This window comes from Oncorhynchus kisutch, linkage group LG8 (genome assembly GCF_002021735.2).
Source record: "Oncorhynchus kisutch isolate 150728-3 linkage group LG8, Okis_V2, whole genome shotgun sequence".
NCBI classification, from domain to species: domain Eukaryota; kingdom Metazoa; phylum Chordata; class Actinopteri; order Salmoniformes; family Salmonidae; genus Oncorhynchus; species Oncorhynchus kisutch.
This window is the reverse complement of record NC_034181.2, coordinates 38,520,814-38,548,321: the sequence shown is the minus strand read 5'-3', so window position 1 is coordinate 38,548,321 and position 27,508 is coordinate 38,520,814. Positions and strand designations below refer to the sequence as shown.

At 40.4% G+C, this 27,508-nt stretch overlaps 1 protein-coding gene across 1 annotated transcript in view; it reads left to right on the top strand.

Annotated features, from left to right (window-relative positions):
* Window positions 1-26,705, top strand: part of LOC109895710 (GDNF family receptor alpha-2) — a 69,848-nt gene extending 43,143 nt beyond the window's left edge. Inside the window, exons 5-8 of the mRNA XM_020489633.2 lie at window positions 3,753-3,865; window positions 5,305-5,445; window positions 9,092-9,255; window positions 25,059-26,705. Of these exons, the coding sequence (XP_020345222.1) occupies window positions 3,753-3,865; window positions 5,305-5,445; window positions 9,092-9,255; window positions 25,059-25,199 (559 nt within the window). The 3' untranslated portion in view covers window positions 25,200-26,705. The remainder of the gene's footprint in view (window positions 1-3,752; window positions 3,866-5,304; window positions 5,446-9,091; window positions 9,256-25,058) is intronic.
* The last annotated feature ends 803 nt before the right edge of the window (window positions 26,706-27,508 follow it).

Genomic DNA, 27,508 nt, shown 5'->3' with positions numbered 1-27,508 from the left:
CGTCATCATTTTCTCCAGGCAAATCCTCAGCATCTCAATTCTCAGTGATACGGAGGATAGAGGATAATTAGCATAGGACTGTTGTTATACTATATTCTTTCATAATACTTTAACAGGGATATGTGATGCATTCCAATACACCTCAACTACCATAACACAAAATTAATAGCCCAGGAGTTTATTTGTTGAAATCACCGAACACAACACAAACTTATTTGAGACAGGCTTCTATTTGAGCCAGGCTTCATCCTTAATGCACACAGCTTTTGCTCATTTGCATAGTTCATTGTTTAATTCCAGCATTCACTTCCAGCTTTTTTATCAATTCCTTCATATCTTGCACTAATGTGCTATCCTATACATAAGGTGACACATTTATTTTGTGTCAGTATGAACAAAACAAAAAAGATTCTCCTCATTGACTATATTTCCGGCAGTTCTGTGCAGTTTTCGCCACTAGAGGGCAATCATCCGATTTCTGGAGGTCTGTACTCCCGAAGTTGTTGACTGTTTTTGTGCTTGCCAGTTGGCAATCAGTTCTCAGCTGTTAGCAGCCAATGGCTAGCAGTTTCTTATTGGCGGATGATTGCCATGATTATTCTGAATCATTACTGAATTATTTAATGTAACAAATGAAATGTTAAACCTCATAAACAATTCATGGTAACCTCGTAAACAATTCATTTAGACTCAGCGTTTATTTGAAACAGGTGTTTATTTCCTGAAATATTAAAGTTGCCTGGCTATTGAAAGGGACAGGTGACTCTTTGAGACTTGGCGTTTAAATTAAGTTTTACGGTATCTCAATTCCTCAAAGCACCTCAACTTCTGCCTAAGATTTCACATCTACCAGTCGACAGTATGCTGAAACAGCTTTAGTAAGCTGCAAGACTGTATGCAGCAAGGCATGTTCACTTAGGGCTACATAACCAGAAGCATTACCTTTAATCTTCAGGCAGAAAGGCATTGGGCAGAATTAATAAGTCATGGTTGAAAAGGGAGGGCACGAATGCGAGTGAATCACTCCATCTTAGTGAGCATCAGTGATGTGGAAAGAGAGAACAACTGTGCACACACTACTCCAATAAACCTACTTAACTGGATTAGAGATCCCACCCTCCAGGCATAAACACATTTCAACTTTTACCATAAACATAAAAACAAAACCATTATTTCTATCAACTTTTTCAGTATAGAACCAAGTAGGGTTACACTTGAGATGGCCATGATAAGCACGTAGCTGGCAGAAAAGTATAGTTGCAAAATAGATGTACACATCCATGTTATTCAAGCCTTTCATCCACACTGTTGCGCATGTCAATGAGCGTCTGCATTGCCGAACACTAAAATAGAGCTAGGTTCTAGTTGAGACGCTCGACACGCTGCAAGTCCCACCTCTTCCATCTCGTTATTGATTTTCACAAAGATACAAACCCATGTGGGTACTTGAAAGATGAATGAGGAGAGCATAATCAAAGATAACTGATTCAAAACTAACTAGGTTTCCCTTTTTATCAGTGGATTAATCGTTGGAGTAGCGAAACAAACAGTTTTGTATGACTCTGCAAATTCCGCAAAGAACAGGCTAAATGAGAACCATGTATGCATGTAAGGTAAAATAACAACCCACTGATCATCTCCCAGGACAAACTGCTGTCAACAGCTATCTAGCTAAATGCCCATGAATGTGTGTTTCGACCAGCCCCAAAATGAATGTTTTGCTATTTTAACCTGTGTGTCATGGCCATGCTTGGTGGGGATAGACAGCATGATAATGTGCATGATGGCGCACATGGGATGCATATGTGGGGCCGGTGTAACATGGTTACACATGATTTGACACTGCGAATATCTTTCTCAACTGTTATTATGATGCATGACCCCCCCCCCAAAAAAAAAAACAGAGCCAGAACTGAATTTGTACACCATCCTCCATTTTTATGAAAGCAGTCTACCTCTACGGGGGTAGAGCTGTTTTGAGAAAAGTGTTGCCAAAACCCGAGCCGTCCCTCACCTGATTCATAATTAATCTAAGCTTCCCATAGAATCGGTAATTGACAGTTGACCGAAGCTTAGTTCAATGCTATCTGATTCTGAACTAAGGCCGGGATTCAGTCCGATCGAGCGTTGTCGACAATACAGGTTTTAAAGGCAATGTTCCCATGTTCGTTGAAAGCGCATTCACGGTAAACACAGGATATGTGAGCTGAATTGGAAATTACCTTTAAAAGCTGCATTGTCGACAATGCACAATCAGATTGAATCATGACCTTGTTGTATTATGTGCAGACCCGGGTTCAAATACTGGTTTTGATTATTTGTTATATACAGTGCCTTCAGAAAGTATACACACACCTTAACTTTTTCCACATTTTGTTGTGTTACTGACAGAATATGAAATGGATTCAATTTATGTTATTTGGGGGTCACTGGCTTATACACAATACCCAATAATGTCAAAGTAGAATAATGTATTTCAAATTTTTACAAATGAATAAAACATGAACATCAGAAATGTCTTGAGTCAATAAGTATTCAACCCCTTTGTTAGGGCAAGCCTAAATAAGAATTTGCTTAACAAGTCACATAATAACTTTCATGTATTCACTCTGTGTGCAATAAAAGTTTTTCTGTAAGATCCTTCAGTCGAACAGTGAATTTCAAACACAGATTCAACCACAAAGACCAGGGAAGTTTCCAATGCCTCACAAAGAAGGGTAACTATTGGTAGATCTGTAAAATTTTTAAAAAGCAGACATTTAATATCCCTTTGAGCATGGTGAAGTTATTAATTACACTTTGGATGGTGTATCAACTCAACCAGTCACTACAAAGATACAAAGTCCTCCCTAACTCAGTTGCCGGAGAGGAAGCATGAGGCCAATGGTGGCTTTAAAACAGTTACAGAATTTAATGGCTGTGATTCTAATCAAATTGACAGAGTGAAAAGAAGGAGGCCTTTACAGAAACAAAAATTCTAAAACATGCATCCTGTTTGCATCAAGGAACTAAATAAATATTTTAAAAAATGTGGCAAAACAATTCCCTTTTTGTCCTGAATATGAAGTGCTACCGAGTACCACTCTCCTTATTTTCAAGCATAGTGGTGTCTGCATCATGTTATGGCTATGCTTTTAATCGTTAAGGACGGGGGAGTTTTTCAGGATAAAAAAATGAGTGGAATGGCGCTAAGCACAGGCAAAATCCTAGAGGAGAGCCTGGTTCAGTCTGCTTTCCACCAGACACTGGAAAATGAATTGTCATTTTTTTGGAAGTATTTAAAAAAAAAAAAAAAAAATATTTACCCAAAAGAAAATTAAAATACCAAACAGACATCAGTTCAAATGCATAGGAGATTGTATTTGTATTTTAAAATATATGCAAACACTTTCCAAATGTATTTCCAAATACATTCCAATATCCAACTACATGTGTTTTCAACTAGAGAATATCAAAATACTGACTTCCAAAAGTCTTTGAAAGTGATTTAAATACCTTAAATAGTATTTGAACCCAGGTCTGATTATGTGTGCCAACAATGTAGATGATCCATCCTCATGCGGCAGTGAGTGAAAACATGTCAACATTTATTAGACATTTTTATTTAGATAATTAGGTATTCATTTAGCTAACATGCTCAAATGTACACGTAGTGAGCTTCTGTTTAACTATGAGCAATCCAATCATAGCAAAAAAGCGCACTTCCAGGGTGTGTGTTGATGATGTAGTTCACTGTGTTTGTTTGTGTGCAGGTCTAGACTGGCTGATTTCCACATGAACTGCATGGTGACTCAGCACACGGTCAGCAGCTGCCCAAATGAGGACAACTACCAGGCCTGTCTGGCCTCCTACGCTGGCCTCATTGGTGAGTGCAGGGGATTTTGGGCTACCTTGTAACGGTTCTCTTGTGGTGAAGGAGAGTCGGACCAAAATGCGGCGTGTAGATTGCGATCCATGTTTAATAAACAAACGTAAAACACGAATCAATACGAACACTACAAAAACAAAGAACGTAATGAACGTAACGAAAACCGAAACAGCCCTATCTGGTGCAAACACAGAGACAGGAACAATCACCCACAAACACACAGTGCTACCTAAATATGGTTCCCAATCAGAGACAATAACTAACACCTGCCTCTGATTGAGAACCATATCAGGCCAGACATAGAAATAGACAAACTAGACATGAAACATAGAATGCCCACTCAGCTCACACCCTGACCAACCAAAACATAGAAATATACAAAGTAAACTATGGTCAGGGTGTGACATACCTACCCTGGTAAAACTTTACTTAAAGCCTGCAAGTATAATGCTTTATTAGTTGTTATACTGTATGTATGAGCTTTTATAATAGCTTCTTTTAAGGCTTATAAAATGTCATATCTCCCAATGACAGAACATTTTGTATTACTGGCTCAATATGTCTGTTATTTTGTCATGATCTTTGGAGATGATAATTAGACATTTTAGGGTGTTAGTAAATGCCTATGACAAGTGTTATAATTCATTATAATGCACAATACCTGCAGACTTTAGGTTAAGTGATATCCGTACCCCTCCTCTGTTTCTTCCCCTAAACACATTTGACATCCGTGGCTGTGGAGGTGAGGATGGGAGAGTGAGAGTATTACTTAGATTAAAACATTTTAGTACCATCTGTTTTCTTGTATAGGAAATGTTCTTCAAGTAGAAAAATGAAAAATGTGCGCCGCAAAGACATCCTTCCATACCAGTAGACATTTTAAAGCACCTTAGTAATGTGTTGGCACTATTCAGTACAATGAAGGCGGTAAATGATGGGAGTTATTTTTTACTACTTTAAGTGACCTTAAAATACTCTTTAGGGGTGGCATAGTAATAGCTTTCCCACTGCCACCTATCTGTAATTTAATTGTTGATAGTTACTATAAATGTGTCAGACATCTCTAGTGTAAACTTACTCTTGTTAGTTGTTCTGGATTACACAGTACGGTGTGTTTTCCACAAATAAAGCATTCCTCTCCTGAAAGCAGGATCCAACAGAACATCTGTTTTTGGTAATATCTGTGTAAACTAATATGACCAGCTAGCTTTTTCCGTATTGACACTCCACATCTGATACAAGCATCAATCAGCATACTACTGTTAATTCACCCCCTCCCCCTCTAGCTCCATGGTACAATGTAGGCACCATCGCCATTAGTAACATACTGTAAGCCTGTGTAGGTAGGTATGCTGTTTATAGTAAATGTAGTCCATTATTATCCATTAGTGACCTGTGAATTATCTGTAACTGCAGCTTTATTTTCACCTCCATAGGGACAGATATGACTCCAAATTATGTGGATGGCAGCTACAACAACTGGACAGTCTCCCCATGGTGCACCTGTAAAGGAAGTGGGAACCAGGAAGAGGAGTGTGAGAGCTTTCTGAGGGACTTCACAGAGAACACCTGCTTGAGTGAGTCCAGCTTGCCTTCAAAATGCATTTTGTAACACATACAAGACAACTTCTGATATGATTTTAAAGGCACCACCATTCCAATCTGTAGTGTTTTCCCCTCTAAACTGAAAGAGAACTGGCACATCTAACATATTTTAGCTGTTTTTAGGTAGATTTGGGGTCTGTTTATAAACAATGCATTTGGAAAGTATTCAGACCCCTTCCCTTTTTCCACTTTTTGTTACATTACAGCCTTATTCTAAAATGGATTAAATAAAAAGTATTCCTCATCAATTAACACACAATACCCCATAATGACAAAGTCAAAACTAAAACAGAAATACCTTAGTCTCGAAATTGAGCTCAGGTGCATCCTGTTTCCATTGATCATCATTGAGATGCTTCTACAACTTGACTGGAGTCCATACTTGGAGTCCTTCTGTGGTAAATTTCATTGATTGGACATCATTCTTAAATGGAAGAAGTTTGGAACCCCCAAGACTCTTCCAAGAGCAGGCCGCACGGCTAAAATGAGCAATCGGGGGAGAAGGGCCTTGGTCAGGGAGGTGACCAAGAACACGATGGTCACTCTGAAAGAGCTCCAGAGTTTCTCTGTGGAGATGGGAGAATCTTCCAGAAGGACAACCATCTCTACAGCACTCCACCAATCAGGCTTTAATGCCAAGTGTCACATCTGGAGGAAACCTGGCACTATCCCTACAGTGAATCATTGAGGTGGCAGCATCATGCTGTGGGTGTCACGCCCTGACCTTAGAGAGCGTTTTTATTTCTCTATTTGGTTAGGTCGGGGTGTGATTTGGGTGGGCATTCTAGTTTTCCTATTTCTTTGTTTGGCCTGGTATGGTTCCCAATCAGAGGCAGCTGTCTTACGTTGTCTCTGATTGGGGATCATACTTAGGCAGCCTTTTTTCCACTTTTAGTTTGTGGGATCTTGATTTTGTATAGGTGCTGTGTAGCCTGCAGAACTTTACGTTCGTTTTTGTATTTTGTTGTTTTTCGGTGTTCATTTTAAATAAAGTAAGATGTTTGCCTACCACACTGCACCTTGGTCCAATCCATCTCTAAACGAACATGACAGTGAGGATGTTTTTCAGCGGCAAGGACTGGGAGACTAGTCAGGATCGAGTGAAAGATGAACAGAGCAGAGTACAGAGAGATCCTTGATGAAAACCTGCTCCAGGGCACTCAGGACTTCAGACTGGGGTGAAGGTTAATCTTCCAACAGGACAACGACCCTAAGCACACAGCCAAGACAACGCAGGAGTGGCTTTGGAACAAGTCTCTAAATGTTCTTGATTGGCCCAACCAGAGCCTGGACTTGAACCCTAACTAACATCTCTGGAGAGATGTGAAAATAGCTGTGCAAAGACGCTCCCCATCCAACCTGACAGAGCTTGAGAGAAACTGTTTTTGCTTTGTCATTATGGGGTATTGTGTAGATTGATGAGGGGTTAAAACCTATTTAATCAATTTTAAAATAAGTTTGTAACGTAACAAAATTCCCGGAATTTGACATTCCTTAGACAAGATACATTGTGAGCCATTTCTTGTCAAGTAATTACATCTCAATATTCCATCATTGTTCAGATTATGGGATAGAGCAATTATTTGCATGTCATTTCCAGATTAATTATTTTATTTTATTTTATTTCACCTTTATTTAACCAGGTAGGCTAGTTGAGAACAAGTTCTCATTTACAACTGCGACCTGGCAAATATAAAGCAAAGCAGTGCGACACAGACAACAACACAGAGTTGCACATGGAATAAACAAACATACAGTCAATAACACAATAGAGATTTTTTTTTAAAGAAAGTCTATATACAGTGTGTGCAAATTTAACCTTAAATATTAGTGTATGAGAAAAGAGATCATCTAATGGAAATATCTTGACATGGGAATGTGAAAGGATAGAGAAAGCATCCTAATGGCACCATTTAGCAGTCAAATATCAAGGCTACCACCACACCATTGTGCTCTACCATGCAATATCATCAGAAGTACACAATACCAGTGCTTTTAACATGTTCCATTGTGTGGATAATGCTTTCAGACCATTTCAATAGATTGCCGTGGTGCACTTTTAGCTGAGTCTGCAAGATGAGGGATGAGGCTTGTAGCTGAGGAGGCTTCTTGGAAAAGAATACAAAAATGCAGCATCTCCTCTTTGCGGTCAAGGGGAACTGGATAAGATAAACTGAAATAGATGGAGCTTTGCTCTTATACATTAAGTGGGGGGACATAAATCCACAGAGATGGTACATGTTATGTAAAATTAGATAACAGGCTAATCGTATTCAGCCTCGTCCCTGCAGGTAACAGCAATAGGGTTAAAAAAAAACTTATCTGAAGTCATAAAAAAATTGAATTGCTGTCGGCAATGAGCTTAATCACTCGGTAGAACATTTGGATGCATAAAAGCATCCGCTGAAGGAGCCCTCTAGCCAACTTTGGTGATTTATTAGTTTATTCCCCTAGCACTTCTCTGGACGATCTTTCCACCCCAGCAAAGATATGCATAAAAACAAGACTCGTCTTATCTTGGCCAGCATAATTAAGATCATTTACAATACTTTTTGAAATCACAAGAACTATGTTCTTCATAGTTTTGTCATACGTCCTAGATTTGTTACCAACCCAAGGCTGAGATATCCAAGCACCACATGGAATGTCTTTACATAAGAAATCTGAAGTCCATTATGTCTTTACTATGCTATGTGTGTGTACAGTACACGTGCATGTGTGTGTGTAGGGGCGGGTGGGTGTGCTCGCGGTGCATGTGTCACTGCTCTCTGTTCTCTCCGAAAGGGGGAAATGTTTCCTTTGTTTGAGAATGTTCTGAATCTGATCAGTCACATAAATCTACTCAAAGTCATCTCTGCATGGTGACCTTATAATGGAGGTGGTTGCCAAGCAATTACACGGTTTGCCTTCCTTCTGCCTGAACAGAAAGAAACATGTGTTCTGTTAAAATGGACAAGCAGAGTGAAAAGGTACTTTGTCCTGGTTTACCCCCACCCATCAGCAAAAGCTGACTGGAGATGTATTTGTCACCCTCCCCCTGCAGAGTATTTTGTGTTCACTTTACAGGCTCATTTATTTGCTTTTAAAAGATTCCATCTCACAGTGAGATGTTGCTGGATACTTACTGGCAAACAAATAGGGCTCATCAACTCGAGTGCAGACATTACAGGGCTATTTGGCCATGTTGTTGTCGTAAATTGACCAAAAACCTTTTTGCAACATAAAAGGTTTGAGTGAGTGTTCTTATGAGTCAAAGGCTTTGGCCATGGTGTCTGTGGATGAAAATCCTGTGTGTGGCTGATATTTTCTCTACTCTCGAAGATAAAGAGGAATATTATAGCACATTTTTGTTGTCCAAAATGATAAGGTGATAATCATATGATGTACAGTATATCATTGTAGTGTGTAGTAGGTAAAGTTCAATAAAACATGCAGGCAGCTGACTAAGTTTAGCAGTCTCAAACGGAACAGTGCAAATGGTAGTGAGGCGAAGGGAAGATCAACACCCACACCCTCAAATTGGGCAGAGGACCAAAAAGTTGACTTAGGACTGACTGTCAGCTGCCCCAACACTGGGAAGACAGTCTAGACAAATGACTTTATCATTTGCCCCCACAGGAAATTCCATTCAAGCATTCGGTTATGGAACAGACAGTCTCTTCCACAAAGCTGAGTCTGTCCCACCAACCCCTTCCATGAAGCCTGGATTAGAGGCCTCAGTCAGCACCTCAGAGCCATACAACCCCAATGACGTCCAGCCTGAAGATGAAGCCCACGGGAAGGTATGCAGGCATATCACCAGCTAGCACCAGGTGCCAAGTTCAAATAACCAGGGTTGTGTTCATTAGGGCACAGAACGGAAAATGTTTTAAAGCACTTTGTAACTGTAAACAAATTAATGTTTTTTTATTGGACAAGACCAGAAGGTCCCTCCCTGTTTCAGTACATGTTAGTCCTTTAGGTGCCAAGTGAACATGACCCATTAATCACCGATAGCTATATTTATTTAAAATTGGTTAACATTTTTGAAACATTTTGAATGTTGCAGATGATGCATAGCTGACAAGAATCACTATTCTACATGAAACAGAATTATGTCAGTTCTACACCATTTCTGTGTGAATGTTCTGTAATAAGGTTTGGGTAGGTTACTTTCTAAATGTAATCCGTTACAGTTACTAGTTACCTGTCCAAAATTGTAATCAGTAACATAACTTTTGGATTACTCAAACTCAGTAACGTAATATGATTACGTTCAGTTACTTTTAGATTAGTTTCCCCTTAAGAGGCCTTTGAAGAAGACAAAAATGATTGAACGACATCTATTGCATGATAAATCAATGTTAAAGTTTACATGACTGGCCATATATGGATTTACTTTATGGGTTGGTTATGTAGGCTTCTTCTAACCAATCACTTTCTACTACATATAATAATATGATTAAATTATATCTTTACATTAATATATATTATTTATTTATTTTTTTAATGGATGTAGCAACTACAGATTGCGAGTTTGAGCATTGGGCCTAAGGATCATTTTTTTATCAGCATGAATTTGATTTTTATTTTATTCCACAGGCTGGGATCCGCACTATGCAGCTGTTGCAAGAGCGCATTTTTCACTGCCTGTCCACTGGTTTCAAAAACAATGATTGATAGGCAGCTTAAACTTATTGAATTCAACCATTATTGGGTTCAAATACACATTTATATTTGTGAACAGCCGTCCACAACAACCACAATCCATAAGGCGCAAATAGCTAATTGAGAGAGCAGCAGTGTGATTCACATCAATGCGCTATGTAGATAACAATAAGTGATACCTGTATAGTCAGTGAGAAAACAGAGAAGTCTCAAAGATTTTTTTCACAAACATCCTTTTTGAATTTAAAAGTGATCCTCTAAGTAATCATCTAGTTTTCAAAAGTACCTGTAATCTTATTACAATATTTTTGCTGGTAATGTAACGGATTACAGTTACAGTTTTTTTGTAATCCCTTACATGTGTCGAATTACATGTAATCCGTTACTCCCCAACCCTGTCTGCAATGCTAATAACCCCAGGTTTATTTTCTGGGATAAGTAGAAAAAAACTGTTGCTGTGCAGTGGGAAAACTGTTGCTGTGCAGTGGGAAAACTGTTGCTGTGCAGTGGGAAAACTGTTGCTGTGCAGTGGGAAAACTGTTGCTGTGCAGTGGGAAAACTGTTGCTGTGCAGTGGGAAAACTGTTGCTGTGCAGTGGGAAAACTGTTGCTGTGCAGTGGGAAAACTGTTGCTGTGCAGTGGGAAAACTGTTGCTGTGCAGTGGGAAAACTGTTGCTGTGCAGTGGGAAAACTGTTGCTGTGCAGTGGGAAAACATGTTTGTTTATCTGTTTTGTTTTCACACCGTAAAAATGATTTATGTTGAGTATATAAATCCAAATATGCATCTTTTCAACACAAACAATATGAAGAGGCTTTTGACCTAAGGTACACCTACTCATTCAAGCATTTTCCTTTATTTTTTACTATTTTTGACTATTTCCTACATTGTACATTGTACATCAAAACTATGAAATAACAAATATGGAATCCATGTAGTATCCAAAAGAGTGTTCAACAAATCAAAATATATTTTTGATTTTAGATTATTCAAAGTAGCCACACTTTGACTTGGCGTTCTCTCAGTCAGCTTCATGCATTTGAGCCAATCAGTTGTGTTGTGACAAGGTAGGGGTGGTATACAGAAGATAGCCCTATTTGGTAAAATACCAAGGCCATATAATGGCAAGAACAGCTCAAATAAGCAAAGAGAAACGACAAAGAGAAACGACATGAAGGTCAGTCAATCAGGAAAATGTCAAGAATTTTAAACATTTCTTCAAGTGCAGTCGCAAAAACCATCAAGCACTAAGAATGGAACTGGCTCTCATGAGGACCGGAAGACACAGAGTTTCCTCTGCTGCAGAGGATGTGCATTAGAGTTACCAGCCTCAGAAATTGCAGCCCAAATAAATTCTTCAGAGTGCAAGTAACAGACCCATCTCAACATCAGCTGTTCAGAGGAGACTGCATAAATCAGGCCTTCATGGTCGAATTGCTGCAAAGAAACCATGACTAAAGGACACCAATAAGAAGAAGAGACTTGCTTGGGCCAAATCTAATCAAATTGTATTTGTCACATGCGCCGAACACAACAGGTGTAGACCTCACAGTGAAATATTTACTAACAAACCCTTAACCAACAATGTAGTTTTAAGAAAATGCCCCCCAAAATTAAGAGATAAAAATAACAAATCATGGAATTTCTTTGTGAGGCACGGAGTAGGTGAACGGATGATCTCCGCATGTGTGGTTCCCACCATGAAGCATGGAGGAGGTGTGATGGTGTTGGGATGCTTTGCTTGTGACACTGTCGGTGTGAGCTAGCTAGCTAACAGTACGCTTTAACTTGCAATGTAAATGACTTTCTGACCAAATTTGAAACATACAGTGCCTTCAGAAAGTATTCAGACCTACAGACCCTTGACTTTTTCCACATTTTGTTACATTACAGCCTAATTCTAAAATGTATTGAATTGTGTTTTTTTCCTCATCAATCTACACACAATACCCCATAATGACAAAGCAAAACAAATTTATGAAAAGAAACTGAAATAACACATTTCCATAAGTATTCAGACCATTTGTTAATTTCTTTGTTGAAGCACCTTTTGCAGTGATTACAGCCTTGACTCTTCTTGAGTATGGCACTACAAGCTTGGCACACCTGCCATTCTTCTCTGCAGATCCTCTCAAGCTCTGTCAACTTGGATGGAGAGCGTAGCTGCACAGCTATTTCCAGGTCTCTCCAGAGATGTTCGATCGGGTTCAAGTCAGGGCTCAGGTTTTAATCAAGGATCTCTCTGTACTTTGCTCCGTTCGTCTTTCCATCGATACTAACTAGTCTCCCAGTCCCTGCCGCTGAATCCCCACAGAATGATGCTGCCACCACCGTGCTTCGCTGTAGGGATGGTAAAAGGTTTCCTCAGACCAGAGAATCTTGTTTCTTTAGGTGCCTTTTGGCAAACTCCAAGCCGGCTATCATGTGCCTTTTACTGAGGAGTAGCTTCAGTCTGGCCACAATACCATAAAGGTCTGATTGGTTGAGTGGTGCAGAGATGGTTGTCCTTCTGGAAGGTTCTCCCATCCCCACAGAGTCACTCTGAAGCTCTATAAGAGTGATCATCGTGATTCTTCGTCACCTCCCTGACCAATGCCCTTCTCCCTCGATTGCTCAGTTTGGCCAGGCGGCCAGCTCTAGGAAAAGTCTTGGTGGTTTCAAACTTCTGCTATTTAAGAATGATGGAGACAAATGTGTTCTTGGTGACCTTCAATGCTGCGGAAATGTTTTGGTGCCTTTCTCCAGATCTGTGCCTTGACACAATCATGTCTCTGAGCTCTACGGACAATTTCTTCAACCTCATGGCTTGGTTTTTGCTCTGACATGCACTGTCAACTGTGGGACCTTATATAGACAGGTGTGTGCCTTTCCAAATCATGTCCCATCAATTGAATTTACCACAGGTGGACTCAAATCAAGTTGAAGAAAAATATCAAGGATGATCAATGGAAACAGGATGCATCTGAGCTCAATTTAGAGTCTCATAACAAAGGGTCTGAACAATTCTGTTATTATCAGAACTCAAGATGCAGACAGTTCGAATCACAGAAGTTTATTTACAAAACAGGGGGCAGGCAAATGACAGGTCAAGGAAGGGTGTGACACAAGACAGGTGAAACAGATCAGGGTGTGACATATGTAAATAAAGTATTGATTGTTTTTATTTTTAATACATTTGCTAAAAATTCAAAAGAAAAACTTGGGTTATGTGTTATTGCGTGTAGATTGATGAGGAACATATTTTTATTTAATCAATTTTAGAATAAGGCTGTAATGTAACAACATTTGGAAAAAGGTAAGGGGTCTGAATACTTTCCGAAAGCACTGTACCCATCGATTCTTAAAGAAGTTAACTTCTCAATGCCTTAGTTCAACTGTCTTGTAATACTCAAATGTTTGTAAACAAAGTAAATGTAAGCAAACATTGTTTTGCCTCAAAACATGGTTAAAACTGCATTTTCAGTATCATGGATGGTCAGTCCTTGAATCAGTAGTTCTGTTTAAGAATTTGAGAGTGGTCACATTTCTCTTGGCCCATCCTTCAGCTTTTTACTAAAACAGAGGTCTGTGCGAACACTTTGTTGTTGTTTCAATTAAGGATTGCAGCTTTAAACAAGAGAAGTCATTGTTTTCATTTCATGACTATTATAGGGATATTTATAATTCCATGTTTCATGCATGGCTGAAAACAATACTGTTCTGGCATCATTATTATGTGTGAAAAGACTCCTATAATGATGTTGAATGCTGAGCAATTTCAGGCTTTCACATCCATTAAATAGTAATCTCTCACACTGCTCCAATAGTGTGCTTTACACGACCCTCATTGTGATGAAGACAGCAAATTAATACCTTAAAAATTGTGTGAGGGTGAGAATGAATGAATAAGCCACACTGATAACAATAACAGTGGGAGGTAGAGGAGGGGAGCTGTTGAATTGCTTTCTCGAAAGGTTCTGTGTGTATGTCAGTATTGATGCACCGCTCTGTGCCACTCTCGCTGCAGTGCAATCCTTAATTTATAGTAAAAATGGTAATTAGGAAACAATAAGACATGTGATTACTCAAGCAGGAAGTTTATAATTAGAGAGGGAGCCGGTGGGGACTTTTTGGGCGGCCCCTCATTCTACAGCATATATGCTTGGCAATTAAAATGTGTCAAACTTCCATCGTAGATTAATTGGTAGAATGCTTATATGACTCCTCTTGGCAAAAGACAAGCTTTCAAGCCTCGTAAATCTCATGACTGCTCAGGACCACATGCATGCTGTTGTCCAGTTAGTGGAAATGTTATGCTAAATGAAGTGGCATAGTCCGCTGTGTGTTTGATGGCTGGACAGGCTCCCCCTGACACTCGATAAGTAATCTGAAGTGTTGTTTGATAAATGAGCCCTGTGGAGCATTAGGCCAGGATTGGCTGTGCTGCTCAAACTTAATTCCCTCTCAAGTCAATTTCCCTGTATTCAGTATCACCATTAACAGGACAATTGAGCTATGTGATTTAGTTTACATGTAAATATATATTATGCAGAAATCCCTCCACCATTTCCTGGTTGCTAAAATTCTAATAGTTCCCCTAATTTCAGTTTATGTGAAAAAACAAGCGAGGTGAGTGTAGAGAATCATTGCACCATCTAAACCCCTGTGAAATATATTTTCCATAAGCAAACATTATTGTATTTTCAGCTGTTTGAAGCTGGTAAAAAAAACTAAACTTAAGAACATAGAACAGATATATCGCTTATTAGACTTGCTTTCAATGAGAATGACAGCTCTATAACTAACATTTCTATGTGAATTTGGTCAGGTCACCCAAAACGTTACATGTTGCAGCTTTAATATATGTCAGCTATGTCCTCATGTCCAGGGTATTATGCCTTATTCAGTCAGTAACTGTGCTCAAGTTGTGTTCTGAAGAGACTGAAAGAGAAGAGATATCTAGGTGACATTTTATTTTGTCTCATTGCTGTTTGCAACTTCTGTATTTGCAACCCTATCGAAAGTTTCAGGAAGTGAAACTGTGGAAGACTGTTGAATGGATAAAGATATGAAAAATGCAATTTTCCTTACCAATCAGGATTTCAATTAATTTAGTGGAAAGGCTTTCAGAATGCTGCCAACATTTAATAATGGAGAGCTTTCGTATTTTGAATTGTACATGTTATTATATTATATAAAGTGTTATATTATTATAATGATTCTACTAACGTTAGGCCTATCTACTTCTCTATTTTTGCCACAACAGTTTTGTTAGTGTGCTACAACTATTGGGTCAAATGTGCGGGACAATGCTTGTAGAAGCTACATTGGCGCAGTCTTTGCATAGATACAGTATGTGCAAACACTTTAACTAGTGGAGGCTGGTGGGAAGAGCTAAAGGAAGATGGGCTCATTGTAATGGAATGGAATTAATGGAACAGAGCCATATGTTTGATGTTTGAATTCCATTCCAGCTATTACAATGAGCCCATCCTCCTATAGCTCCTCCCACCAGCCTCCACAGATTTAATGTGACCCAAAAAGACCAACTCTGTCATTGCCAAAGTCATGGCTCATGCCTTTCTGTGCTGCATCTGTAGAACAGAGACCCTCATTTTACAACCATTTCTGCTGTTTGGAAATAGAGATTAAAAAGTGTTTTACAATTTTTTTCAATCACTCCGGCAAAGTTTTCAGATGTATGTGGTATATTTTCAAAACTCTAGGTACAAAACTCTAAACTGATAAAACTTGTAATGCCCCCTATCTTATGTTCAGAACCTTTGATTGTGCATTCATTTGAGGTTTCACACATCTTTTATGCCTGAGTGATTCAAAATCGACATTTTCTGTGAAATACCATGAGAACATTTTGTTTAGTCACCAAAACATCAGGTAATGATAGGCTCACCATTTAGTCATGTTAATTAACATTTTAACTGACTTTTAATCCAATACAACAAAAAATGTAAGTGCTGTTTAGAAAGAATAGTACCTGGTCAATATAATTTTCCATGCACTATTTGACAAATCTTTGAATAAGTTGTACACAATGGCAGGTTGTGAGTATGCTGAGAAATATGTCAGTCTTACAGTTTCATTGTCCTTATACAGTACATATGTTGGATAAATCATCAGAAATAGGGCTATTGCAAAGCAGTTGGCTACTGTAAAAACATAGCACGGTGTTGTATGCCATTTCTGTCCCATGCAGCAAGTTACAAGATCACCTTTTCTATGAGACATGTCAACTGAAACAGTATCGTTCGCTCCTCGAAAAAAAAGTGCCCTTTGAATGTAGTATGCTACAGTACTGTAAATGTCAGTACATTACACTGTTTTCACATAGCACAATGCACTGCTCATTAAAATTGACTGAACATCACATTTCCATCATTTCTATCCCATGTGTGATCAAAGGTGTGATCATTGAAGAGATCTTTCAAAATGTAATCAAAAGAAATGAAAGAAACAATGTTTAGCCGGCACTAATTTGCATCAAGCCTGTCTTGAGCATTTAGCCATAGGTTCTTATCAGCATCGCAGTAAATATCCCCATTGTTCATGCACCTGGGTGAAAACGTTTTTGCATGGCGAATCCAAGCCTGATTGAAATCTGTATTGAAATCATTGCATGCCTCATAGCATGCCTCATCCGGGTAGGCTGTCATTGTAAATAAGAATTTGTTCTTAACTGTCTTGCCTAGTTAAATAAAGGTTAAATAAAAAATGTATTTAAAAAATATCCATGGCCTGAAGGAGGGAGGTATGCTCAAGTTAATGACAATCAAACATCTTCCACCTGTATTGTAATTGTGTATTGTATTGTACTTATGTACTGTAGTGATCCTGTACATGGCTCAGTTCATAAGAGCATGGCACGAGCAACATCAGAGTTGTGGGTTCAATTTGAATTAAATCAAGTCAAATTGTATTGGTTATGTACACATATTTAGCAGATGTTATTGCGGGTGTAGCAAAATGCTTGTGTTCCTAGTTCCAACAGTGCAGTAGTATCTAACAATTCACAATTTTTTTCTTTTTTTTTCTTCCCCAAGATGGCATAGCAGTCATCTTTTCTTCACATATCTTTTTATGTATATATATTTTCTAAAAATCTCAACTTCAAAACACTCTCCTGCAACCCAACTCACCAATTTAAAAGAACAAGTATTATTCACCTCAAATCTGAAATCCACAATAGAAGCTAGCCAGAAGCTAGCCAGTTTACTGGCTAACGTTAGTATGCAGCTAACCACGGTTGGTGGTCATCAGCTATCCTTTAGCTCGAAAAGCTATCGGCAGTTTTGTACAACGCTTCTCAGATCAGAGCATACCGGATCTATTTTCTCTCCATATCCATGGATTTATACAGCAAGCTCTGGACATTTACACATGGATCTTGCAGCTAGCTAGCTGCTAGCCGAGTGACTATTGGCTTACGTCGGTCCCGAAGCAAACATCAATTATTCCGGAGCTAGCCAGCTGAAGGGTTCCATCAGCCACTCCTGGGCTACAATCACCAATTCGTACCCGTTTTACTGCCGACACGGAGCCCCACCGGGCCTTCACCACTGGACTATTTGCCCGAGGGAATTATCCAACTGGCCCTTCCGTCGCGACGTTACCTGAACGCCCATCTGTGGCCCACTTATCGTTAGCTGTCTTATCGGCTGCTGAATAGGTTTATCGGACAATTCTCTTGGGTCACTATAACTATATCTATTTTGCCAATTGGATTGGACCCCAATAATCTACCGACGAAAACGCACAAGGTGGCTAAAAACAGACCTCCATCTTCTGCTAGCTTGCTACCCATGGCTCGGCTAGCGGTCTGAATCGCCGTGACCCCAACCAACCTCACTACTCACTGGACCCTTATGATCACTCGGCTAAGCATGCCTCTCCTTAATGTCAATATGTCTTGTCCACTGCTGTTCTGGTTAGTGTTCATTGTCTTATTTCACTGTAGAGCCTCTAGCCATGCTCATTATACCTTATCCAACCCTTCAGTTCCACCACCCACACATGCGATGACATCACCTGGTTTCAATGATGTTTCTAGAGACAATATCTCGTTCATCGTCACTCAATGCCTAGGTTTACCTCCACTGTATTCACATCCTACCATACCGTTGTCTGTACATTATACCTTGAAGCTATTTTATCGCCCCCAGAAACCTCCTTTTACTCTCTGTTCCGGACGTCCTAGACAACCAATTCTGATAGCTTTTAGCCGTACCCTTATCCTACTCCTCATCTGTTCCTCTGGTGATGTAGAGGTTAATCCAGGCCCTGCAGTGCCTAGCTCCACTCCTATTTCCCAGGCGCTCTCTTTTGATGACTTCTGTAACCGTAATAGCCTTGGTTTCATGCATGTTAACATTAGAAGCCTCCTCCCTAAGTTTGTTTTATTCACTGCTTTAGCACACTCTGCCAACCCGGATGTCCTATATATATTTTTACCTCCCTTATCTCAACTCATTTGCTCACATCGTATATAGACTTATTTTTCTACTGTATTATTGACTGTATGTTTGTTTTACTCCATGTGTAACTCTGTGTTGTTGTATGTGTCGAACTGCTTTGCTTTCTCTTGGCCAGGTCGCAATTATTTAGCCTACCTGGTTAAATAAAGGTGAAATAAAAAATAAATAAAAACAACAATACATACCATGTATTCCATGATGTATATAGGGCAGCAGCCTCTAAGGTGCAGGGTTGAGTAACCGGGTGGTAGCCGGCTAGTGATGGCTATTTAACAGCCTGATGGCCTTGAGATATAAGCTGTTTTTCAGTCTCTCTGTCCCAGCTTTGATGCACCTGTATTGACCTCGCCTTCTGGATGATAGCGGGGTGAACAGGCCGTGGCTCGAGTGGTTGATGTCCTTGATTATCTTTTTGGCCTTCCTGTGACATTTAGTGCTGTAGGTGTCCTGTGGGGCAGGCAGTGTGACCCTGGTGATGTGTTGGGCATTTTTATCTATTTTTTTTATTATTTAACCAGGCAAGCTAGTAATTACAATATGTAAGGTAAGGAAGTAATTACAATATGGCAATTAAACACTGGAATGGTAGATGTGCAAAAGATGGATGTGCAAGTAGTAAATACAGTAAATACAGTATGGGAATGAGGTAGATAGATGGGCTGTATACAGATGGGCTATGAACAGGTGCAGTGATCTGTGAGCTGCTCTGACAGCTGGTTATTAAAGCTAGTGAGGGAGATGGGAATCTCCAGCTTCAGTGACTTTTGCAGTTCATTCCAGTCAGTGGCAGCAGAGAACTGGAAGGAAAGGCGACAAAAGGAGGAATTGGCTTTGGGGGTGACCAGTGAGATATATCTGCTGGAGCATGTGCTACGAGTGGGTGCTGCTATGGTGACCAGCGAGCTGAGATAGGGCGGGGCTTTACCTAGCAGAGACTTGTACCGCACTACCCACTGGAGAGCCCTGTGGTTGCGGGCAGTGCAGTTGCAAAACCAGGCGGTGATACAGTCCGACAGAATGCTCTCATTTGTGCATCTGTAAAAGTTTACAGGGGCCAAGACACTTTTCTTGAGGTGTTACGCCTTCTTCACCACACTGTCTGTGTGGATGGGCCATTCCAGATTGTCAGTGATGTGTACGCCGAGGAACTTGAAGCTTTCCACCTTCTCCACTGCGGTCCCGTCGATGTGGATAGGGGCGTGCTACCTCTGCTGTTTCCTGAATCCTCGATCAGCTCCTTCGTTTTTTTCCCATCACCACTCCCCCATGGCCCTCACCTCCTCCGTCATTTTTGATAATCAGGCCTACTACTCTTGATGATTGAGTTGGAGGCATGCATGGCCATGCAGTCATGGGTGAACAGGGAGTACAGGAGGGGGCTGAGCACGCACCCTTGTGGGGCCCCAGTGTTGAGGATCAGCGAAGTGGAGGTGTTGTTTACTACCTTCACCACCTGGGGGCGGCCCGACAGGAAGTCCAGGACCCAATTGCACAGGGTGGGGTTCAGATCCAGGGCCCCGAGCTTAATGATGAGCTTGGAGGGTACTATGGTGTTGAAGGCTGAGCTATAATCAATGAATAGCTATGATGTTATGATGTAGCTATTCCTCTTGTCCAGATGGGATAGGGCAGTGTGCTGTGTGATGACGATTGTATCGTCTGTGGACTTATTGGGGCGGTAAGCAAATTGAGGTGGGTAAGGTAGAGGTTATATGATCCTTAATTAACCGCTCAAACCACTTCATGATGACAGAAGTGAGTGCTACAGGGTGATAGTAATTTAGTTCAGTTACCTTTGCTTTCTTGGATACAGGAACAATGGTGGACATCTTGAAGCAAGTGGGGACAGCAGGCTAGGATAGGGAGAGATTGAATGTGTCCGGAATCTCCAGCCAGCTGGTCTGTGCATGCTCTGAGGACGCGGCTAGGGATGCTGTCTGGGCCGGCAGCCTTGCGAGGGTTAACACGCTTAAATGTCTAAGTCACGTCGGCCACGGAGAAAGAGAGCCCACAGTCCTTGGGAGCGGGCTGCGTCGGTGGCACTGTGTTATCCTCAAAGCGGGCAAAGAAGCTGTTTAGCTTGTCTGGTAGCAATACGTCAGAGTCCACGACTTGGCCGGTATTCCCTTTGTAATCCGTGATTGTCTGTAGACTCTGCCACATAGGTCTCATATCTGAGCCATTGAATTGCAACTTCACTTTGTCTCTGTTTGATTGCCTTACAGAGGGAATAACTACACTGTTTGTATTTAACAATATTCCCAGTCACCTTGCCATGGTTAAATGGGGTGATTTGTGCTTTCAGTTTTGCTCAAATGCTGCCATCTAGTCACCGTGATAACAGCATCCCGTATACACTTCCTGATGAACTCAGTGACTGCATCCGTGTATACTTAAATGTTATTCTCAGAGGCTACCCGGAACATATCCCAGTCAGTGTGATCAAAACAATCTTGAAGCATTTATTCTGAATGGTCAGACCAGCATTGAATAGACCTTAGCAAGGGTACTTCCTCTTTGAGTTTCTGCCTATAGGAAGGGAGGAAAACAATGGAGTCGTGATCTGATTTTCTGAAGGGAGGGCGGGGGAGGGCCTTGTAGGCATCTCAAAAAGGTGAGTAGTCCAGTGTAGTTCCTTGAGGGCCGTCGTGGTATGGGCTTTAGGGGAATATACACGGCTTTGACTACAACCGAAGATAATTCTCTTGGGAGGTAATATGGTTGGCATTTAATTGTGAGGTATTCTAGGTCGGGTGAACTAAAGGACTTGAGTTTCTGTATGTTATCATAATCACACCATGAGTGTTTAATCATGAAACATACACCACCGCCTTTCTTCTTCCCGAGACTTTTTTATTCCTGTCTGCGCGATGAACTGAGAACCCGGCTGGCTGTATGTACGGGGACAGTATATCCCGAGAGAGCCATGATTCCATGAAACAGAGTATGTTACAGTCCCTGATGTCTCTCTGGAAGGAGATCCTCGCTCTGAGCTCGTCTACTTTATTGTCCAGAGACTGCGAGTAATATACTCGGAAGCGGTGGATGGTGTGCACGCCTCCTGAGTCGGACTAGATGTCCACTCCGAATCCCTCTTCTCTGCCGGCGGCGTCTTGGAGCAGCCTCTGAGATAAGTTCAATTGCCCTGGGGGTACGAACAAAGGATCCAATTCGGGAATGTCTTATTCCTGGTCGTAATACTGGTGAGTTACAGCCGCTCTGGTATCCAAAAGTTATTTCCGGCTGTATGTAATAACACAAAAATGTTCTAGGCTAATAATGTAAGAAATAACACACAAAAATACTGCAAAGTTGCTTAGGAGCTAGAAGTAGAGCTGCCATGTCTGTCGGTGCCATCTTAACTTAATTCCCACTGGGGTCACGTACCAAAATGTGTGGACTGTTGTCACTTTGGATAAAAGTGTCTGTTACGTAAATGGCATATATTACGGTATTACAGTACTGTACTGGCCAGTGCAGTTTTAGTAAAGCAGTGTGATGTTTTACAGACAGTACATCTCTGATCTTGTCAATATCAGATTGTTTTATGTAAAATCATAATACATAATACAACAAAAAATAATAGTTTTGTTGTCACCTGTTGTCACCTTCTCACCAAGCTGCTTGGCGATGGTCTTGTAGCCCATTCCAGCCTTGTGTAGGTCTACAATCTTGTCCCTGACATCCTTGGAGAGCTCTTTGGTCTTGGCTATGGTGGAGAGTTTGGAATCTGATTGATTGATTGCTTCTGTGGACAGGTGTCTTTTATACATGTAACAAACTGAGATTAGGCGCACTCCCTGTAAGAGTGTGCTCCTAATCTCAGCTCGTTTCCTGTATAAAAGACACCTGGGAGCCAGAAATCTTTCTGATTGAGAGGGGGTCAAATACTTATTTCTGCAAATCAATTTGTTTGTTATTCTGTCTCTCACTGTTCAAATAACCCTACCATTAAAATTATAGACTGATAATTTCTTTGTCAGTGGGCAAACGTACAAAATCAGCAGTGGATCAAATACTTTTTTCCCTCACTGTACATTGAAAAGATAAGTGCCTACCGGTATCTACAAGTGACTAAGAAAATTACAAACTCACTATGATGTCTTTATAGCAGTCACAGTATGGAAGTTCAACATATTGTTTTCAGTATTTATGTTCCTGGATATTGTTTGGGATAAGACAATATTCTTCATTGTGTTTTTTGAAGGTAGCTTGACAAGTACATTAGATGGATGGTGAGTACTTTTCAGTATTGATCAGAGCTTCGTCAAACAGTAAAGTTCAGCTGCTTACCACATGTATGTCTCTGCGTGCAGTTTGAAGGAAGTTGCTAACTAACGCTAGTTAGCATTGGCTAGCTGAACTAGCTGTAAATTCCTTCGTACTGGACACAGACATAAAAATCCACAAGTTCATCTGACTCTGGGTAAGTAGATAAAGGGCCTCATTGCCAAAATCCCGAAATGGCCCATCTTAACAAGCTTTTAATCAGGGAAATAATTCCTTCATTTCATAGTCTTTTTGGAGAGTCATGCATTATTTAATGGCACCATTGTATAAGAGAGAGGCATCGCACATAACACATCGCCCTATCCCACCTCTTCAGAAGTCAATGTTTGCTTGAGGGCCCCTGACTTTACAGTGTACTGTAGTACACTGTGTTGATTCTCAGCTCAATTAAATGTAATTGATTGTGGACCAACCCTGGGTTACTCAATAACCAGCCCTGGGAAAAGCATCTGAACATTACTGTTCAACGAAGCTCTGATCACTTCTAAAAAGTACTCACCATCTATCTACATGATAAGCTACCTTCACAAAACTAAACTAATGATATCCTGTAATCCCAAACAATATTTTGTGTGTGGGCGTGTTTCTGAAAGTGTGTGTGCATGTCTCTCTGTGTGTTTCTTTGTTGTTGTCATTTAGCAGACGCTCTTATCCAAAGCGACTTACATGAGCAATTAGGGTTAAGTGCCGTGCTCAAGGGCACATCGACAGATTTGTCACCTTTCGGTTATTGGCCCAACACTCTTAACCACTAGGCTACCTGTTCATATGTGTGTGTGTGTGCGTGTGTGTGTACCGGTATACATATTGGCTGCAGACAGAGATCTGGACCAATGTCAACAGGCTGCTGTCACACATCACTGCACCTGCTAATTAATTGGCTTTTAGTTGCGGATGTGTTTGCTGCATTGTCAAGCAACCGATTGCTTTTTTTGGCAACTGTCATTTAACCATTTCTCTGTACAATCACACATTGGAAACCAAGCTCTTCCATAATCAATGCAGACTTTCCTTTCACCTAAAACCCAAACAAAAACATATCCCATTGCTTATATAACTACCATTTACTATTTTTTTCAATGTGTATTTTTCTACAACAAAAAAATTGGCCATATGTTGTGCTGGAGACACTGCTATTAGAAGATCATATCTGACTCTATGTTTTCTCTCTGTACAGGGAAATGGACCAAAGTGCAATCTCTCAAAAGGAGTGGAGGAGGGAATGCTTCATGTTTCTGTTGATATGCTGTATTGCTTTGCGGGGGAAATGATGCCTCCACAAATTGAGAAAGCTGCAGTTACTTGGAGGCAAATTGTTTGCTAGGTGTTACAGGAATCAGAGCAAATTGAAAATGTTCAAAATGCTTACAATGTTATGGAAAAGCACATAATAAGGCCATACTAGAGTGGGCATAACAGAGCAACTCTGGGATGTACCATATCTAGAACAATAGAGATGTAGATACAGTGTCTGAATTTGATCACCATGTTGTAGCAGGAAATGTACATTTGTATTATATTATATTATATGTGTAAAAAGGCTTCTAAAGTTCATCATTTCCATGTTTCAAAAGCTACAAATGTTTTATATAATCCACACACTAATTCCCATTTCCTGTTGATGCAAGATTATTTTCCTGCTGTGGGATCCTTCATCTGTATGTCCCTTCTACTCTTTCTCCTAATGTACTGTACGACATAGTTGCCTTTCAAATTGACTGCTTTTGTCTATGGTAAAATGTTCTATATGTTCTATATCTACATGTGTACAAGTACAATGTTTTGACTGATATTGTACAGAAATAAAATGTATCCAAATGTCTAGGAAGCCGATTAGTGCTGTAAAACTTATAGGGTTATCATATGTGCTCTGCATGTTCTATAATTTGTGCTTTCCTTGGAAGTAATGCTTAACATGTTTAAGAGGACACTACCGAAAGGGTATTGGGAGAAATGTCTCAGCTAGCTCTGCACTGTGCCAAAACATTTCAAAGCAGAGAGTACACCCAAAAGACTGCACTAGCAGTCGCTTTCAACATACTTCATATGTGCCTCAAATGTATTCATGTTTTTATTCCAGTGGAGTGGCTGTGGATCCGTGTTTAACCATTTCTCTCTAAAACGCAACACTCAGACTCACTGAGTCATTCCTAACCTTTTCCATTGTTGTCCTCCTCTCAGCCTATACTGGAGCCCAGCAGTGGTTACGATGGCCTGACTAGACCCAAGAGCCCTCCTGGTGATGGGGCACCCTGTGTCTGTGCCAGTGTCTGGGTTCTGCTGCTCAGCCTGACCTCCGCCATGGCCAACCATGCCCTATAAAACTCCCTGTGGGCTGTCGCCGACCATCAAGCTGATCCCAAACGCAGAGTTGTTGTCAAGGGGCTTGTTTGAGGATGTTTTATTTTTCAAGCCCAGGCATCATGCAATTTCAAAAAGGAGAGGCGGAGAGCACACAATCGGACATAATCTAAATATTATTTCTTTGATGTAACATTTTGGCTTTTGAGGACCACTATGATCAAGAAAATGGCTTTACATGGACCCCTCATGTGGTGAAGCCTCAGTGGCCATTGGCTGTGACAGTCTTTCCATCAATAACACTGACAAAGAACCCAAAGTATCATGTCAAAGACTTCTGCCCTCCTGCCATGACAAAGAGAAGAGAAAGATAGAGAGAGAGAGAGAGAGAGAGAGAGAGAGAGAGAGAGAGAGAGAGAGAGAGAGAGAGAGAGAGAGAGAACGTGTGTGATGGAGAAAGAGAGAGGAGAGAGAACTGCTGAACGTCACACGTTTTCGTCTAGAAACAGTGCTCGACTTGATTTTCTGGACAGACCTCAAGCTTTGTGTTTCCATTACTTGCAGACAGAAGACTTATCACTTTTGTGTCTTCTCAAAAGTGTAAATCTTAACTCAGTGTATCCGTGTTGGTATAGTAACAGTGAACAGTATGTTCAGTACAGCTCTTTTATTTCAGTGCTATATTTTTTCAGCAGACAAAAAAAAATACTCAAATATAATGTTAACTGGTTCTCATTTGAGATGTTGTTGTCATTGATAGTGGGTGAGAATAAATATCCACCCACACATGTGCATACTTTGTCAGTGTATATAACAAACTGTTTTCTTTCAATGAGCCAATATAAACCAACTGTTTTCTTTCAATTTACCAATATAACCTACCTTAAATGGTCAAGGTGATCTGATGGCACTGTATTGTTAAGTGTGAAGAACAAATTTAGAAGGCAAAGTTGGCAATGTCTATGACGAAAAAGTTAAATAAGAATGTATATAGGGATGAAATTGAATTAGCTACATTTGCTTGGAAAGTAATTACCTGTGTGTATTATAGTCGTTCTTTGTACAGTGCAAATACACGTGGCCTTACCTATTGCTCGTACCACATTATCCTGCTCATGGGACATCGCAACTCGTAGTAACGCTTTACAAAATGAATCATTCACATGGGTTCATGTCAAAACACCACAAGCCATCAGATCAACATTTGACTACATAAATGCCTGGGATTTAACCCTTCTGTTTCCATTGGACTGTTCCAACAGAGGTGTCTAGAGCAAAGAAATACTCACAGTTTATAGCTGCTGCACATTCTGTTGTGTTGAGTTCCCCCCCCCCCCCCCCGATTAATATTATTTTTGATTGGTCAGGTTGTAGCTGAGTCTTGCAGATGACATCATGACGTACTGCCGATGAATGATTACAATACTGGCTCTGGCCTCCTATAAGCCAATCAAATGCATGAGGTAAATTAAGTTTTGACATGTAGTAATGTAAATAAATAAACTGATAAATATTCCCCCTCACAAAGATTGGGTCCTGGTATATGAGGAAAATGGGGTTTCAGCATTTCTTACACAGTTAAGTTCATTCATGTTGATTGTTTCATACAAAAGTGAGCCATTTTGAAAAATATTACTGCAAACATGACTCAATGGAAGTCAAGACAGCACTGAAAACAAAGATTGCACACAAATAAATCCTGACAATAAATAAATGACATTTCGCAGCTTATAGAAGGTGATGGGCAGAGAGTACTCAAAGATTGGATGTCATAAGTGTATAAGTGATTGAAAAAGTGAGAAGTGTGTGTGTGTGTGTGTGTGTGTGTGTGTGTGTGTGTGTGTGTGTGTGTGTGTGTGTGTGTGTGTACACATGTGTTTGTGTGCCTGTGTTCTGGAGGTGCAGTTTTAAAGATGCTGCTGGAGTCCAGTTTGTTTCCTTTCCATATAAAAATTGGAGGTGGGGGTTAGTTTTGTGGTGGGGTCTAGGGGCACCGTAATATGAAAGCGTCGGGTTACTGTGCTCTCGCTTGATTAATGAGCCAGTGGGATGATGTTTCTTATCAACGCTCTGCACATGTTGGAGAGAGGGCTAAGGTTTACAAGACTGGGATCCTCCAATCAGAGACAGCGCCCACTTCCTTCCCATCATTCCACTTTTTCAGTCACATCTGCCTGTGTGGCTCTTTTCTCTTTGGCTTGGTTGGTGTAATATGTTATACACCATGAGGGGGTCATTTTGTGAAACACTGAACATCATACTTCAGGGTTCAGTTAGCAAATTAAAGTGTAGCCTAGCATAGAGCAGGGGTTTTCAGTTCATGATACACT